This window comes from Poecile atricapillus, chromosome 14 (assembly GCF_030490865.1).
Source record: "Poecile atricapillus isolate bPoeAtr1 chromosome 14, bPoeAtr1.hap1, whole genome shotgun sequence".
In the NCBI taxonomy this organism is placed as follows: domain Eukaryota; kingdom Metazoa; phylum Chordata; class Aves; order Passeriformes; family Paridae; genus Poecile; species Poecile atricapillus.
The window spans coordinates 14,825,787-14,843,406 of record NC_081262.1 but is presented as its reverse complement, the minus strand read 5'-3'; the positions used below and the strand labels follow the sequence as shown (position 1 = coordinate 14,843,406).

Genomic DNA, 17,620 nt, shown 5'->3' with positions numbered 1-17,620 from the left:
TGATGCTTTCTGCTTTTATTCAATTAATGCAGCAATCTATACAAGAAAAAAAAAAAAAATAATAATGAAACCATGAAATTCCAAACCCTGACAGTGAAGAACCAAATTCTTCCTAAGAATCAACCGGAATTAAAAGATTCCCCCACGTCAGACTGTACATAAAATAATCTCTGCCCCATTTACAGCGTTTCACACAGTACTTCTCGTATCTCAAACTTCAGAACTGTACAACTTTGTTACAAACCACGCTTTTTCCTAGGAAAAGCTTACAGAAAAAAAATATTGCCACTTTCTTTTTTATTTTTTTTATTTTTTTTTTAATTTTTATTTTTATTGGTAACAAAAAAAAAAATTAGAATCTTTAAAAAAACAAAAATTAAAGTCAGCCATAACTTCTAAGTGTGGGCAGGGGAAGGAGCAGAGACATTTCTCAGCCGAATGTTTCTCCTCCTATCAGAGAAAGGGAACACTTTTGGCAGGTATAAGACTTTGCTGCTGGTGGGGGTCTAGACCCCGGCCCCTCTGAGCCCTCCTCAAAGCCTGGCAGCTGTTTTGATCCATGGGCTTGGATAATTCCACCACTGACCCTTCTCGAGATGCATTAACAGTAACAAACCCCAATTCCTCCTGCTCTTTGCAGAAAAGCAGGGATGAACCCCACCTTCCTCCCCTTCCTTAGGAAAGCCAGTTCTCCTGGTCTGGGCACACGGATTGTCACACTGGATGTAGCTCCCGTTCGGGGCTGAGCACGGACACGCTGTGGGTGGATGGAGAGGCTGGACCACACACAACCACATCAGACACACGACAAAGCCAACGGGGTCAGGGCTGTGCATGAGCCCACCCCAAGGGGCAGATGGGAGAAGTTTTGCCTCCAAACTGGAGCTCACCCCACTCCCTGCTCCACACCAGCCCCATGCCACCAGCCTGACCTGAGGCCTGTGTGCAGCCCAACAGAGAAAATCAGGAATTCCGAGCCACAGTTTCAACCAGATAGGTTACAAGAAGGATCCAGACCTCTGGATCTGTGTGAAAAATGTCTTCTAGTTTCGAATCCAGGTTTCACTCTGATGTTGTTCAGTGCAAAAGAGTTAAAAAACCATGTTATCTACACATATACATCCGTGTCTATAGAAAATGCCTGTACAAGTGGGAAGATGGCCCTGCCTGCAGATTCCTCTCCTGAGGGATGCTGTGGGTTCTGCCCGCTTGCATCCTGCTCCCTCTCTCTCCAAGGTGTCAAGCCCCAACCAGTCAGGTTAAAAACCAAGAGCAGATCGTGGCTGGAGAGGAGCTCCTCCTGTCCCCCCAGCCACAGCTGCCAGCTCTGACCCACTGCAGGGATGGGAAGAGGGAAGGAGGGGAAAGCTCCCGAGCAGGACATGCAGGAATACCCAAACAAGCTGGGAAAGGAAACTTGCACACATACAGACTACAAGAGGACCAGGATGAGGTGATGGCTGGGACCATCTCAGAGCTAAGACCACCTCAGGATGCTCAGAGACACAGCCAGTGCCTCATCCCATGGAAGTCCTGCTCTGGGAAGCTGTGGAAAGGCCGGCTGCTCCACCTTCATTTTGAGTTGACAGCAGGGTATTCATATTGGAGAGGCAAGGATAAAATTGTGAGCCAGGAGAGCTGAGACCTCTGGCAGTGACCTCTGTCACCGTCTGCACCCACAGCAGAGCCCGGCACCGCAATGGGTAGGGGGCATGGCCAGGATGGATCCAGAAAGACAAAGCCATCAGGAGGAGAAGGGATCTCTGCTCCCTGCATGCGGTTTTGCTATCACAGGAACGCCAAGCTTTCCAAAACAGGGGTTTGTAGCCAAGAGCTGGCCTGGATTCACAGCAGAAAGCTGGGAGGGTGAGGAACAGCGCTTCAAATGCTACGTGTGGTCTGAAAACAGCATTTGCAAGGTTTCACAAGCAGCAGAAGCACAAACTTTTGGATGTCTGGACTGACAAGACGTGTTCCTTGAGAGGCTGTGCCTCAGCACGGAGCCACTGGGGGCTTTCACCAGGGAAACCATTGGATAATCACAGACAGACACTGGGGACCTCACCAACACCTCCACAGCCAGCACTGTGCCGAAGGTGATGGCAACATCCTCTGAGCTCGTGTGACAAAATCCAGCCTGAGCAGAACCCCAACACCAGGTGAAAATCAGCAGGGAAGGGAAGGGACAGTGGGACCCAGATGTCAGCAAATGTCCTTGATCAGCACTGCAGGGAACAACGCCTGGGTGGTTGTTTTAGACCAGGAGCCCCTCAAGACAGCAGCAAACAGGTTTCAAAATATATTACATCTTTTTATTGCCAAGCGTGCAGACCATGAAGTGTGTGGGGGACACGACACTAAGAAAAACTACAATTGGAGGGAGGGCAAAGCAGTAAAAATTTAAAAATAAGACTACTCCTTACAACTGCCAACACTTGGGTTCAAAGAATCAACTGGAGGAAATTTTCCTTAAAAGTACAGCTCTAAATATGGCATCGGGCCCCAAACTTTGCAAACACCAAGGCTTTGGTCTGGGCTAACACAAACCAGGTGGGAGAAGAGGATGATGATGGCAGATGCTTTAACACAACTCCACAGGGCTGAACACCTGATTCTTCTCAGCATTTCCTGTAGCAACCAAGAAGCTCCCTACCCCAGGAACACAGGCAGGAATAAGTCAGGAGAAAGCAGGCAACTTCAGTGCTGGATGCACTGAACTGGGGCCAAACTCGATCCCTGCAGTGTCCCTGCTCCCAGAGCCAGCCTCGGAGGGGACAGAGCTGCTCGGCTCCCCCAAGGCCTCAGCAGCTCCTGTTCCTGCTCTGTGAGAGTGCAGCCAGTCCCTCGGGATGGGATTGCTGGGAATGCTGCATTGACTCTCTCTCCACCTGGAAGGGGCAGTGGAGAAAGGCTCTTCTCGGGGGTCCCAAGGCACAAGCCCTCACAAGCACAGCGTCTCCTACTCCTCTTGGCTATCCCCAGCTCTGGGAAGCAGCACGTGCTCAGTGTGATCCCTCACCTGGCAGCCCTGAGATTCCAATATGGATCTCGAGACAATGCTGGGCCTCGTTTCCTTCCTCCTCAACCACAGCACGCCCCCAGTCAGACCAGCACTGAGAAACCAGAGCTCTAGTACATTCTTCTCGCAGAGGGCAGCGCAGGGACACAGGGCTGCGAGCCCATGCTGGCTTGGGAAAAGGGTCTGGAAAGGAAACCTTCGGCATTTAAAACACTAAAGTGCAACAAAAATGTCCTAAACCCTTTGAAATTGATCGCAGCAAGAGGGGTCTGCAAAGCTTCAAACTTCCAGTTACTGCAGGGCACCCTTAAAACAGACCCAAAAACCACCAGGTAAGAAGAGACCAAGGAGCCCTTTGGTGAAACAAGGAATATGAGCCCACCATGGAATTTTAGCTCCTGGGGTCAAACATCATATTTAGAACATTTGGAAAGGAAAAGTGTTAAAGCAAAAAAAAAACCAAAACAAAAACAAAAAACAAAAAAGAAAAAAAAAAAACAAAAATACAATTCTTGAATCTTGCGCAATGAAACAGTTAAACTTTTTGGTGTTTTCAAAAGAAATCCCAACAGACAACCTGGCATAACTTTATCTGCTTCCTAAGGGAGAGATGCCCGCCTGACCCATGACTCAGGACACCATGTGCACTGGACATGTTCCATCCTCACGTATGTCTCAGCATTCCTCCATTCATAAAAGCAAATCCTTCCTGTTTACTCTTCAGCCTGAAAGGAAAAACCAAAACTGAAGCTAGATGGAAGATAGCCAGAGGGAGGAGAAAGTTTTCACAGACTGGAGGCCAATCTCATCAGCTCCACGAGCCTGGGAAGTGCAATCCTCAGTGTCGCCTCATTTTAACTTTCCTGGCGGGGCTGCCGTCCTCCTCTTCCTCGTCACAGTCCTCCGTGTACTCGTAAGACCTTCGCCAATAGTTCTCAGAGCTGAAGTTGCTCCGTCTCCTATGTTTTGGTAAGAGGACAGAGCGCCTGTTCTCCTCCTTATCCATTTCTAGAATCCGTGGCCTGTGGAGAGGGAGAAAACAGGAGTGAGAGCACACCGTGACGGGATCCAGGCACTCTCCTGGATGCTATCTGTGCTTTACTTGCCGTGATAGCTCCACCTGTTTTCCCACTGCTTTCCCAGCACTGGCTACTGGGCAGAGCAAGAACACATCACCAAGCTGCACCTCCCAAGGGGAGCTGAGAACTTGGCTATGATGGGCCAGTTCTTTCCCTTCCCAAGGCAAGCTTTGGCCTTTATCTTCACCAGGAACACTTCCAGTCACCTCTTTTTTTTTTTTACTTGTAGCTGGTGGCCCTAAGAAAAATCCCCTGGGCAGAAGGGTCTGTCTCTACTGCAGCAGAATTTAGAACACAGAGCTGAGCTCCTTATGGTGCATGATCAAACCTCAGCTCCAAAATCCTTTGTCCTCTCAAACATTAGCACGGTGCAACTGTTATTTCTGCAGAGCTGCCTCTGATTACTTTCTAGCAGGACTGGGTTGGTGGGCTGCACACACCATTTACTTTATCCGAGTGGTTCCTGAGAGATCCCACTATGATATCCATGAGAATTACCTGTTATACCGGAGTCTCTGAGGCCAGAGAAAGAGAAAAACATGTTTTTCACACCCATCTGCTGCAGGAGCCTATGCAAGCCATCCCCCACAGCCTGATAAGGTCACATCAGGCTGAAGAACAGCTCTGACGGATGTGCACATTTGTCCCGCATGATCGCTCCTCTAATTGGACACCGGCCCTCTGCGAGCTCCCAGGGAAGCTGCATCTGCAGCCCAGCTTCAGATCTTCATCCATCTTCCCAGCCTGCATCCAGGTGAATGAACACTGCTCACAAACAAACCATCCCCACCCTCCTCCCTCCAGGACAGGTTCAAACAGGGCTGGGACCGCACGGCAGCCAAGCCCTGCGACCAAGTCAATTTTTGGGTTGTGCCCATTGTGAAGAGAATGCCATCTGCATCCTCAGGAAGCTTTGGAATGGAAATATGCAGGACAGCTGGCACACTGGCTATCACTCACAGCCATGAGAGTGCTCACACCAAGGTGTTTAAGGGAAGCCTTGCTGCAGAGCTCAAGCTTGTCTGAAACCTCAGCAAGCAGCTTCCCTGAAGGTCACGCTTAAACATCCACAGAGTCTGGTTTCTCACACAAAAATACAAACACAGAGCTCTAGAATCAAAACAGACCTGAGAAACTTCCCAAATCCTTAACCTTTCCCAGACAGCAAACCCTCCAATTCCCCCCCCAGGACTGCTTTCATAATATAGTTTAACACAGCTGCACAGGTTGCTTGGCAATAGAGGTCAAAAATGATTAGCTGCAGGGAAACTATTGTTCTGAACGACTGCATTATCAAAAGCCAGCCAAATCTATTGCTTCTTCATTATGCCACTCACAGGATAAACAATGTAAGCTGCTTACAGCCAGAGCTCAGCCTCCACAAGTCTGGGAGGAGCACATAAAGAGCTCATTCTGATAAAACAGATCTGGGCATTGCAAAAAGCACCTGGCAGGTGCAAATCAGAATGGTTTTAAATATGTTCTGAGGCCAGGAACCTCAGCTATGCAGTGATCCAGACACCATCCCAAACATTGCTCTTAGGAGAGATGATCCTACCTGTGGGCAGCATCAGGATCTGCTTTGCGATGGGACCGCTTTGGTTTCAGGATCTGGTCCCGGTTGCTTCCCGACAGGCGGTCAGAGTTATAACCTGGTGGCAACACAGAGCTACTCAGGGATTTTGTTTCCAATCGAGGCGCATCTAGTCTTGTTCTGCAAATATTTAAAGAGAAAGAGAATTTGCAAGGGGTTTCTACAGAATCACCAGTGTTGCAGCAGAATTCCCCACCCCAACCACACAGCTCGGGAGGAGGGGCAGGAATACCACCCTCCACAGCACAACAAACTGCAGCTTTGTGGTACTAAAAGCTTCACAGAATCACAGAATGGTTTGAGTTGGATGGGACCATAAACATCATCTCATTTCCAAACCCCTGCCACAGGCAGGAACACCTTCCCCTAGACCAGACTGCTCCAAGCCCTGTCCATCCCGGCTTTGGATACTTTCAAGGATGGGGCAGCCACAGCTTCTCTGGGCAACCTGTGCCAGGGCCTCAGCACCTTGACAGGAAAGGATTTTTTTCCTTATACCTAATTTAAACATAGTCTCTGTCAGTTTGAAGCCATTCCCCTTTATCCTGCCTTGGCTTGGGGACACACAGTCATGAGATGAATGCAAGAAGTGCTGCAACCCCAGCTCCGGGACAAGAAGCTGAGCTGCTGGAGCAGCTGTGAAATCCCATGAAATCACCTGGCAATAACTCACAGCTCCAGTTAAGCCACCTGGGTGGGAGATGCCCTACAAAAGTATCATCACCTGCAACAGTAATAACTGCTTCCACCTGGAAACTCCCTCCTGCCCACAGATCTCCCGGGGTCAGGTGTTCCTCAGCCTGACTAAGAGGTGCAAAGAGTTGAAGTACGAGTCAGGAGAAGGTGTAGCAAACAGAAGCTGCACCACATCCCTTCCAGCAGCTCTGCCAAAGAGCAAGCACGGCTTATCCCAAAGGAGAACTGTCACAGGATTGTAGCCATATACAGCTGGAGGAGGGGGAGAACCACTACTTGTTCTCCAGTGCTGAACTTCAGCTCCTGAGGGAGGTTTCCACAGGAGAATCCCAATCTAAACTTCCATTAGGAAGCACATCCAGCTGCCAAGCTTCTCTCTGCCATCAGGGAGAGCCTCTTCAGCTAATCAGGGCGATGCCAGTCTGGCACAGGCAAAGCTGGGCATGGCAGCCTGAGTTTGCCCAGCATGCCAGAAACAAGGAACACTTCCGAAGGCAGCTGCCAGGATGGAGTTTGTGCTAGTCCACGCTGTCATCCTGAGTTGTTCTCAGCTCCAGGGCTGGACCCAGTCCAGCCTGAACACCAAAGGCCTTGCAGATCCTGCCTGTGAAAAGTCAGGTGGTTTAAACAACTCTCAAATACAACAGCAACTGCAGGGCTGCAATTCAAACAAACCAACCCCCAATACACTGCAAGGGCAAGGGAACACCAGCCACACTCCCTCTGTCCAGGTACTAGGAGAGGTGACACAAAAATAGAGAACAATGAATCTACCTGACTTAAACAGAGAAACTCTATTTATGAGAGTGAAAGCAGAATGGCAACAAAAGCCTCTAAAATTGCTTTCAATGGGTTCAATAGGTCTCATTTCTATGCCCACCTCCCACATTACCTCTCCCAGCATTTCATAAACTGACAGCACCATTCCTCCCCTCCTCAGGCTCAAAGCAGTTCCAAACCCCGCTGGCTCCCGGCAGCCCTGTGATCCAACACACAGCAAACACTGAGTACTGAAGTGTTTATGACCTGCTTGGTAAGCACACTGCTCTGGAGAATCCTGCAAAACCCCGCTGCTCCTCCAGCTCCCACAGCTTTGTTCTCCCGCTGCCGTCAGCGAAAACACGCTCGGAGCAGAGGCAAGAGCAGAGCCAGACTGAAATGTCTGGGACCCAGCAGGCTCTGGCAGAATTCAGAGCCGAATATCCCAGCTCCAACTGGGATGATCCAACCGATCTGATCAGGAAAGCTCAGGGCTGATCCTCACCACGAAAAAGAGGAAGAGGAGTTTTACGAGGCTGTTGGCTGCTCCCGAGCCTCTCGTGCTCGCAGGCCACCAGAGGAAGTAGCTGTTTTCCTGGTTGCATAACACCCTGTTCCAGGCAAAGTCGCATGATCCCGGGGATCGGGAATGGCGTTTGTGCAGCCATCCACGGTCCCGGCACAGGCAAAGGCCACAGCGGCCCACGAGGTGGCCGCCCTGGCCAGGGATAAGCAGCAATTAATAAGCTCTATTTGGCAGCAATCACAGCACAGCCTTTGGCAAACATTGCCATGGATTCACCACGGCTACGCAGAAATAATTACCAGGGGGTTTATGCTTTGCTCAAGGGAAAAATCCTGGTGTGATTTCATCTGGCCTGTCTGTAGGGTCAGCCCCTCGCTGTTGGATGGGCAGAGACATTTCTGCTCTGACACGAAGCAAATCAGGCCCCAAAAATCATGGTGGATGAGCAAACAAAGCCAGCAAAGCTACAGGCTCTGTGCCCTCAGCAGGAATGCACCAGGTCAGCTGGTACAACCAGGGACACCTCACTGCTCCTCCCAGGACTTAAAGGGGGCTTATAAAAAACACAGACAACAACTTTTTATGTGGGGAGATGGTCGTAAGACAAGAGGGAAGAGTTTTAGACTAAAAGAGGGAAGATTTAGATTAGATATTAGAAAGAAATCCTTTACTCAGAGAGCAGTGAGGCACTGGCACAGGTTGCCCAGAGAAGCACAGGTTGGACATGGCCCCGAGCAACCCGGTCTAGTGGAAGGTGTCCTTGCCCATGGCAAGGGTTGGAACAAGGCGAGGTTTAAGGTCCCTTCTTGCCCAGATGCACTTTGAGGGCAGCCAGGCTTGACTGAAACAATCCAATACCCTCAGCTTAGCAAGGCTGGAGAAAGCAAGAGGCAGAGCCAGTTTAAACAGGTGTGTTCGATATCTGCACCAGTTTGGGCAACTTTAGCTCATTTATCTGAGTCAGTCTGTTCCAGGGAACTGCTCCACAACCTAGGACAGGCAGCTTCTCTTTCCCAAACTTCAACCAAAGCAGCTACAACACTTGGAGATGCCTCCTTGTCAGCACTTGTGCTGCTTTTCCCTGGCTGTTTCAACACCACAAACATGACAGATATAAGTTCTTATCACAGCCTCTCGCTCCAAACCTCACGTGGCCATACCCAGCTGTGGGGTGGTTTGGCTACAGCCTGCCTTTCATCCCACTCTATCTCCTGCCACATCTCATCCTGCCTCCCTGGGTCTGGGCTGATTCTGCCTGCCTAATGCCTCAGGGCTGCTGTTTTTCCTGCCTTCATTCCATGGGTTTCTCTAACCAGATGTCCAACTCCACTCCGCTGGCTTTGTGCCATGTCCTCATAATGTTGCCAGACTTGTTTTGAAACCAACTAAGCCATCCAAAAGCTCATCCAGTCTGAATCCAGACCGCTTGCCTGCGAGCCTTATGTCAGCCTGGGCCACAACCATAGCCCTGCCACCAATGCCCACATTTTTGGCTGGGTTTACAGGACTCAAAGTTGTGTATTTTCATTTACAAAGATGCTTCTTGACAGCAGAATTGCTGCTAACACCTTCCAAGGCACAGTCTGCAGGGGTCAATGTGTGGCAGTCACAGTTTTTGGTCTCCTAGTAGAAGGAAATGAGGAGAGAGGGCATTTCTAGGCAGAAAATAAGGTTTTACTGAGGGACTTTGGGGAGGGGTTAGTTTACTTTTTCTCCATTTTCTTACGAGCTTCAGGAACAAACACTGATTGATGAAATGCCATCAAGAGTGCTCTTCTAGAACAGGAAGCCCCTTTCTAAATCAGCTTATGGAGCCCGGCTCCCCAACAGAGACACAAAGGACAAGCTTTGTAATGAGCACTGAACCTTCTACGTGTTTCCCTCCAAAGCCTGTCTTCCTCTCTCCCCAGGAAACAAAACCCATATACCCAGAAAACTTTCTCTCCTTCATAGGACATTCCTCATCTCAAGCATCAGCTTCGAAAGACTGTCCAGGTAACTCTCCCATGACCAGACATCTGAACACACAGCCCAAAACTAGAGTTTGATATCCCAGGTCTTTGGAGCTGGGCAGCCAAGGAAAGCCAGTTTGGGCCCCAGCATGGCTTGCAACCCCAGATATTACAATGAAGTGCTGCTGCACAAAGCCAAGAAGGGATTAACCCTGCAGGAACAGGTTCCAGCCACTTCCACCGCCAGGTACAGCACGACACGAGCCAGCGTCACAGTGACACCTAATCAAGGTGTAAGATCAAGCCAGCAAATTAACAAGCAAGTTTTCAAGTGTTTAAGCATCATGACACCACATCCATGTTTATCTTGCTGTCTGGAGGGCTTCAACACTTACTTTCGGAGGATGATGACAGCTCTCCTCTCCTTGATGTCCTGTGGTCGAATGCAGTGTGTGATTTCGTCGGCCGCATACCCACTGACAACAGAAACAAAAAGCCACCGTCAGGGAGATGCCAGGCAGAAGCAGAAAGTGGTTTCCAGCCTCAACAACTCAGTTTGGCCAGTACTTCCTAACTTCCACCAGGAATTCCTCCTCCAGACACCACCCCCCAGGCACACAGGAGCTAGACTTACAGGAAGGAACAAACATCGGGAAAGAATGAGGACAGTCAGGGGGTTTTGGGGGGTTTATGACTCAATTTTTCAGCATACCCCAGAGGAAACTGCCACCTGCTCCAGCACTGTGAAATAAAACGTGTAGAAATGTAGAACTGTAGATTCAGACCATTAATTCATGAAGAAAATAGAAAGCAACAGGGGAAAGAAAATGAGCACATTCCTCCAAAGCATCATTTCAAACATGCCTGTGAGAAAAACCATCTCTCACAGCTCAGATGTGCAGCACACCCAGATCTAAACATTTAACAGATCAAGGAGGTTTCTTAGCCACAGAGGAGTGTAGTTGTGGTAAGAGCTGAGCCTCTCATCCCCTTTCCCTGAGCACAGGCACCTCATCACCCTCCCCATCACACGGCACATCCTCAGCCACCACAACATCATCACCATCCCATAGCCAGTACTGATGGGGTAACCTACAAACTGAGACCTGCAAACCAAGCTGCACTCCTCTAAAACCTCCCTGTAACAGGGTAAAACAACTCCCTGGGCTGAGGAAAAGCCCAGGCTCAAGCAGTAGCTGTTGTCAGCAGGAGTGTTTCACCATGTGACATGACTCCAGATACTCCACATTTTCAGCAGGCTAGAGAAAATCCACAGCCAAGGACAGCCAAGGCTTCCCCACAACACATTGGAGCATTTCCTCATGGCTGCTTCTGTTTTCAGCTGGACTCCTGCACCCAGCACAGCAGGTGAAATCACAGTGGGTCCGTGGAGAGCTCTGACACACAAACCTTGCTGGGAGCACACCCAGGCACTCCAAGGGTGAGAGCCAGCAGATCCCAGCGGTGGGGCCTGCCCTCTACCTGCCGTTTGGAGAGTGTCAGCTCACTGACAGCCTTCTACAGTCCAGGATGGGGAAAAGAGAAGCTAAACAACTTCAGCGCTTCCTGAAACACCCAACGAGGGCAGGAACACCTTGGAAGGCACTTGGGCGAAGGCTGCTCAAGCCTGCACACCCAGCCTGAAGCAGAAATCACCAGGCCCAGTGTCCCCACAAGGCTTTTCCGTGTCACTGCTGGCACGCCAGGGTCAGGGGCTGGCAGGTTATTCAGGACACCCTGAGCAGAGAACAGAGCTCACACACGCAATTCTTCCCTGGGGACAGGACCGGGTTTCCTTGATGTGGTTAGATAACCCACCCACTCACCCAGAAACACCTCCTCACACACAGATTTACTGCTCTGTGAGGAGAGCTGAAAGTCTAAGACCTGACCAGTTAAAGCAGGGGTGGTGTCCATCCCCACTGTGCTCCAGGTGTTGCAGAACACGGCAGCGTTATGCCAAGGGGCCTGTGATGATGCTCTATTATGTTCCTGGAATCTCTGCGTCAAGCTCCAGTGAATTCATGAATATCACCCACGTTAACATTCAACTCAGCATCCTCAGCAGCACCCTCAACACCAGGGAAAGGTCTGCTCCCAGACCTGCTTCCAGACCCGAAATCTCCATCATGCTATCAGCCTGGACACTCTTTGCACTCCTTCCCCAGGCAAGAGCACCCTTTCCAGATCACTTCCAGAGTGGCACCAGCAAGTTTGTGCTCCCAGATGCACACAGCATCACACAGCAGCCCCACCACTCTGGTCTGAGGCCCTGAAGGGGGACACACCAGTCTGCCCCAGTGCCAAACTGGTGTGGGTAAACTCTGTTTGCACTGTATCATACACAGTGATAGCGTGCCTTTGCACAGCAGAGAAACGGAAGAAAAGGATTATTTGGTTGTGTCGTATTTGTGCTGCCTTGTGCCAGCATTAATTTCTCATCCACTACCCAGCCTTGCACATGCCCTGAGGGTGGGTGAAGGGGCAGACCCCCAAGAAAAACACCCATAATGAGACCAAGGGTCTACACATAGACTTCTTGCCCAGAGAACAAACCCAAAGTAACTTGGAAAGGAAAGTAATGAATTCCTGCCCATGAGAACACCTGAGTGTGGCATCTCCATCGCAGAGCGTTTTCCAGAAGAACACAGGTAAATGCTGATGTTTTCCATACACTACACCAAAAACCAAGCCCCAAGCCCAACCTAACCTGTCAAACCTTACACCCCCAACTCTTCCGAGTCTCTTTTTCCATCCAGAAGAGCTGCTGCTGAGCCAGAATTGATTCACAGAGAGATAAAAGTGGATATTTTTGTGGAAACGTCACCAGAAAAGGAAGCCTTGAAGTTCTAGAGACTCTAACAAGAAAAGCTTGAACAAATCTCTGCCTCATCACCACTGGCACACATGGAACTTCCTCTGCACCATCAGCCTGTTCTGAGAGATCAGGCTATTTTGGAGCAGACAGCTGCAGAGAGATTCCTCCAGCTGGGAAGGAAGGAGGTTCATCCTCCAGCGACTCCAACCTGCTCTGATTATGCCTCCATCAGGCACGCCTCGAGACAACAGGAGGGACACACATCACAGTGTTCCCCTGCCATTACAAACAGCCAGGAGACGACCTGGAGCACTCTCCAGCTGCGGGAGGGAAGCCCGTATGGCATGAGCTCCCAAAACCTGGGAAATGTCACCTGTGCCTTTCCTTCCTCCTGCAGCTGCACTCTTTCCAACACTCAGACAACATACCTGGCAGTTTCAGTGCTGAGATTTGCTTCCTGTGACAGCAGCTGCAGGGCAGGGATCCACCTGGAACGTCCCATCCCAGCTGGCTCCACACACCCCCTCCTCCTTCCCTTTTTCCCAGCCCAAGCATTCTCAAAGCACACGTTCCCACAGTGAAAAGGCAAATTCTTCCATCTCCCCATCACTGCTTCTATTGATTGAAGCTCACCAAATTACTGTTAAAATAAGAAAAATATTTTAACCCCTCCCTAAGGAGCTGATGGGTCACAGGACTGGGATCCAGCAGCACACACCGAGCTGATGCCTCCTCCTGGCCTGGCTGCCACTGAGACAAACCTGCAGGAGCACCTGCTTCCCAGGGCTGTGGGAGAAGAGGGGACTGGAGGAGGTCATCTTCTAGATCTCAAAACCTACAAGAGCAAATCTTCCCTGCAGATGTGAAAGGAGAGGAGAAAGGGCCTTGCTGGAAGAGGGAAGAGCTCATTACCAGGACATGGGGTGCCTCAGCCTTTGCCTTCTGGCAGAGGGGCACAGCCCAGCCACGTGAATCTTGTTCCACCTCACCTGTCATTTGAGGGCTGAACACTTTCTAAGGAGTCTGGAGCATGTTCAGTGTTAGCAAACACCACATCCTGCTTCAGGGCAGGCAAACAAAGTCGAGGGACAGGAACGGGGAAAGCCACTCTGCAAAATCCCTCCAGGGTCAGCAGCTATGAAATTAGGAGCAGGAACAGGACAGGGGCAATCTGGGGCCAGCCTGAGAGTGCTGTGGGGTCAAAGACAGGGATCTGACAGCTTCCTTTAGATCCTCGTGACTTCCACACATGCCTGAACAGCCACGGCTTCCCCGGCAAGGCTGCACGCCAGGAGCAGCCACTGACCCAGCAGGATTTGAATCCCAGACATTACAGGCATGCCACCTCTATCTGTGCCTGTTCCCCATCTCCAGGGCAACTGCCTCCAGCAGCTGTTTATCCATAGGAGAAAATGCCAAGTTTGGGGAGCTGACTTAGTCATGACCAAGGGCTGGATTTGGTGACACACCCCTGAGCAAGGTCTGCACCTCTCCTGATTGCTGGGGTTAGATGCGAGACAAGGAGATCTGCTGTGAGGCAAGGAATTGATTCCAGCCAGGATCCTATCAACACAGAAGAGTCACTTCGGTAGACTCTCCCTCAAGTGAGTGTAAAGTACCTGCTAACTGCTGTACCAAATTTGAAATAATCCCTGTTTTAAAGTCTATTACTTGCTGGAAGTCAGAACATCTGACCGTGATCAAGCTGCAGTGGGTGAGCTGGAAAGCAGCCCAAGGATTTGGTGGGAAAATATGTTTAAGATATCTTTATTTGGTTTGTAGGATTGCTTCAGCCACATTAACAAACTGATTACAGTACTTCAGTGACACTGGCCAACAACCCAAACATCCCTGGGAGACACCTCACTCCAATTCCATGAGCCCTAAGCCAGCAGCCTCTTCCCAGCAGTTTTGAAGGAAGAGCAAGGATCTGGAATAAGAAAACCTCATTCTTTGGTCCTGGAGCAGAGAAAGCATCTCTCCTTTCTCCCGCCATCCTCCACTGCAGATCCTCCCCCAGAGTTTTTCAAGAGGCTTTGACTGCAAGACTTGAGGCTGACCCTGCATTAGCAGCTCTGCCAGAATGCTTCCAAGCAGGATAAAAACTCTCAATGTCTTTAAAAAAGGCCTCTGGCTGTAAAAGGAAGAACAACTATTTATCCAGGCCTGACAAGGAAAGACAGCAGAGGGGTTTGCATCACCAGCAGGAAAATTAGGGTAGAAAGTTTCCCTCCTGGTATCTCGGAGAAGTCAGGGAGCAGAGCAGCTGCCTCACACCCGGCAGTCTCCATCCCTGGGGACGGAGCTTGCTCTGCAGTAAAAAGATACAGGGCAGGATGGGTCCCCTTGGGTCCCATTTCACAAAATCACCCTGACCTCTGCCCCCCGAGCCCTGTCAAACCACCAGAGAATGAGAAAATGTCCTCAGCAGCGTTCCCGGCTCCCTCTGCAGCCTCCCTCATCCCTGGCTAATCCACACAAGTTACCTAACACCGGGGTACGGCGAGGATTAGTTAATGTTTGTGCAGCTTTTCCGAGATAAAAGCTACGCGAGATCTCAGCATTTATTATTGATGCACCAGTCAAGGAGGCCGTGTGTTTGTGGGGGGAAAAATTCCTTCCCGAACCCTGCGGCGATCAATTTACAAGCCAAAGCAAGGGATTGTGTTACGGCCTGGGAGCCCGGAAAACCGGCCTGGACCTTCACCAGTCCAAAAAAATAACCCCCAGAAGGAGGATACAGCTGGTAGCACTGCTGGCAGCGTCCCGGTGATCCCTGCTCCTGGCAGGGAGCACTCTGACCTTCAGGGACACAAGGGACTGGCAGTCCAGGTGCCAGGATTCGAGCTGTCCTCCCCAGGAGCTGGACACCAGCGGGATCCCTGTGCTCCAGCCCTTCCTGTCCCCTCACCTGTCTGCTCCCCCTCCCAGCCCGGACCGGGAGGCAGCGGGGTTCGGAAGCAGGCGTTCCCCGGTGCCAATCCCAGCTTTACCGCCGACCGACTGCGTGACCTTGGGCAGGTCATTCCACCTTCCAGGGCTCTTCCTCGACACACACGATGTCCTTTCCTGTGCCCGTGACCCGCTGCACTTCCAAGTGACAATCACGCGGGGCTCTGGGCTCCCTCTCGTCACCGGGCAGGGGAGGGCTCAGCATTCCCAGTTTACACACTGGGAACAGGAGGCCATTCACACCTTCTCTCCACCACTAAGGTCAGGTCAGAGAAGCACCGGACAAGCTAAGAATAGACCCAGGAGCCCCGTCCCTACCAGCTGCTCCGCTCTGACCACTCTTGGGCAAAGGATCCATTTTGTGCCTCAACATGTTATTTTAACCATTTACGGGAACTCAGTGGTTAGCAGAGCTCCACGAGCAGCCACGCTCCCACCAGCATCCGCCTCAAGCCCTGTGGAGAGGGCGCCCACCCAAATCCTCACCCACCAAGTCGGCAGGACCCCCCCAAATGGCCGCTTCACCTCTTCCACCAGAGCGAAGCCCTGAGCTCCTCCAGGCGAGGGAGACGGAGCCCGAGGTGCGCCTCGTGATCCGCGTTACACAACCGGGCCCCGGCTCCTGAGCGGAGCCTCGGCAACGCGGGTGAGTTACCTGAGCACCGTGACGCTCCCCCTCTTCACGGGCAGGAAGAGAACGGGCTCCGACACCCTGATGGGTTTGAACTGGAATTTACACCCGAAGCAGAGCGCCGAGTCGCTGAAGAAGGACACGGAGACGATGGGCCTCTCAAAGATATGGATGGGGTCCACGTGGGAGACAATGCAGCCCCCCGGCTGGTAGTCGTTGATGACGGCACTGTTCACAAAGCCCTCGGGGATCACCCGGTGCTCCACCAGCTTCCTGATCACCAGGTCGTGCACCCACTCGGGGATGGCGTCCACCTCCCCCCGCGGGTACAGCCGCTCCTGCCCGGGGCCTCGCCGCTGCAGCTGCGACCCGTAGGTGTAGCCTTCCCCGAAAAAATACTTGTTCCTCAGCGGAGCCCGATCCACCGTGTGCTCCTTGTAGAGCCCCTTCTCCGCCCGGGACACCACGTCCTCGATGCGCGCCTCGATCTTGGCGCACTCCTCGGCGCTGAAGAGGCGAAGCTGGCGGATGCCGCTTTTGACTTTCCGAGCTTCCTCCTCCTCCTTCTGCTCCTCGTAGTCGCTGGGCTCGGAGCCGGAGTCCTCCTGGTGCCGCCGCTTGCGGTCGTACGGAGGTTCGGGGGGCTCCCTAGGGAGGCCGCCGCCGCCGCCTTTGTGGCCGTCCCGGTAGGGCATCATGGACTTGAGCTTCTCCCGCAGGTCCGTGTAGCCGCTGCCGGCCATGGCGCGTCCGCAGCCCCCGCCTCTATCGATCCCGGCGCTGCAGGCGGCGGCGGGCGGCGGCGGGGGACGCGCAGCTGCTGCTCATGGCACCCGCCGCCCTACCGGGAGAGAGAGCCCCGCAGGACGGGGAGGTGAGGACGGGATCCCGGTACCGCGTCAGACCCTCTCCCACACCCCCCCTCCACCGGAGACAGGACCTCCCGCCCTCTCCCTCCCTCCCTCCCGGGGCACGGGCGGCCCGGCGGACGCCACACTCACGGCTCGGCCCGGGGCGGGCGCGGACAACGCTGCCGGTGCTCACGCGGCGGCAGGGCCTGGCACATTCCCAGCGGCGGCCCCGGACGCCCTGCCCGTTCCCACCGCCGCGGCTCTGCCCATGGCGGGGGGCAACCGGAGGAGGTGTGGGGGGTCCCGTGCCGTGCCGGGGGACAGCGGCGGGCGGGGGTCTGGCGCGGCCCTTCCCGCTACGTCACCAGGAGCCGGCCCGACATCCCGGATCGCCCGCGGGGCCGCCCCGCGCCCCGCCCCGCCGCGCACGCGCCGACACCGCCCCCGGCCCCGCCCCTCTCGCGCACGTACGGACAGAGCGCGCGGCCCGGCCCCGCCCCCCGCGCGCACCCACCGGCGCCGTTAACCGGGAGCGGCGGCCCCGCCCCGCCCCGCCCCGCGCGGCGCTGATTGGCCGGGGGGCGGCCACGAGCGCCGCGGGCCGGCGGCTGATTGGGCGGTTGGAGCGCGCGCGCGCGGCGGCGGCAGAGGAGGGAAGCGCGCGGAGGCGGCGGCGGGCGCGCGGCGCCGGCGCCCCCTGGCGGACGAGACGAGCGCGATAGCTGGGCGGGAGTGACTGAGAG

At 52.9% G+C, this 17,620-nt stretch overlaps 1 protein-coding gene across 1 annotated transcript; it reads right to left on the bottom strand.

The window, feature by feature from the left end:
* ALKBH5 (alkB homolog 5, RNA demethylase) lies at window positions 1-17,309 on the bottom strand. Its single transcript, XM_058849439.1, has 5 exons — window positions 17,028-17,309; window positions 16,051-16,867; window positions 10,021-10,101; window positions 5,657-5,812; window positions 1-4,041 (listed from the first exon to the last, which is right to left on the bottom strand). The coding sequence occupies exons 2-5, from the start codon at window positions 16,767-16,769 to the stop codon at window positions 3,858-3,860; spliced, it is 1,140 nt and encodes a 379-aa protein (XP_058705422.1). The 5' UTR covers window positions 16,770-16,867; window positions 17,028-17,309; the 3' UTR covers window positions 1-3,857.
* Window positions 17,310-17,620: the final 311 nt, after the last annotated feature.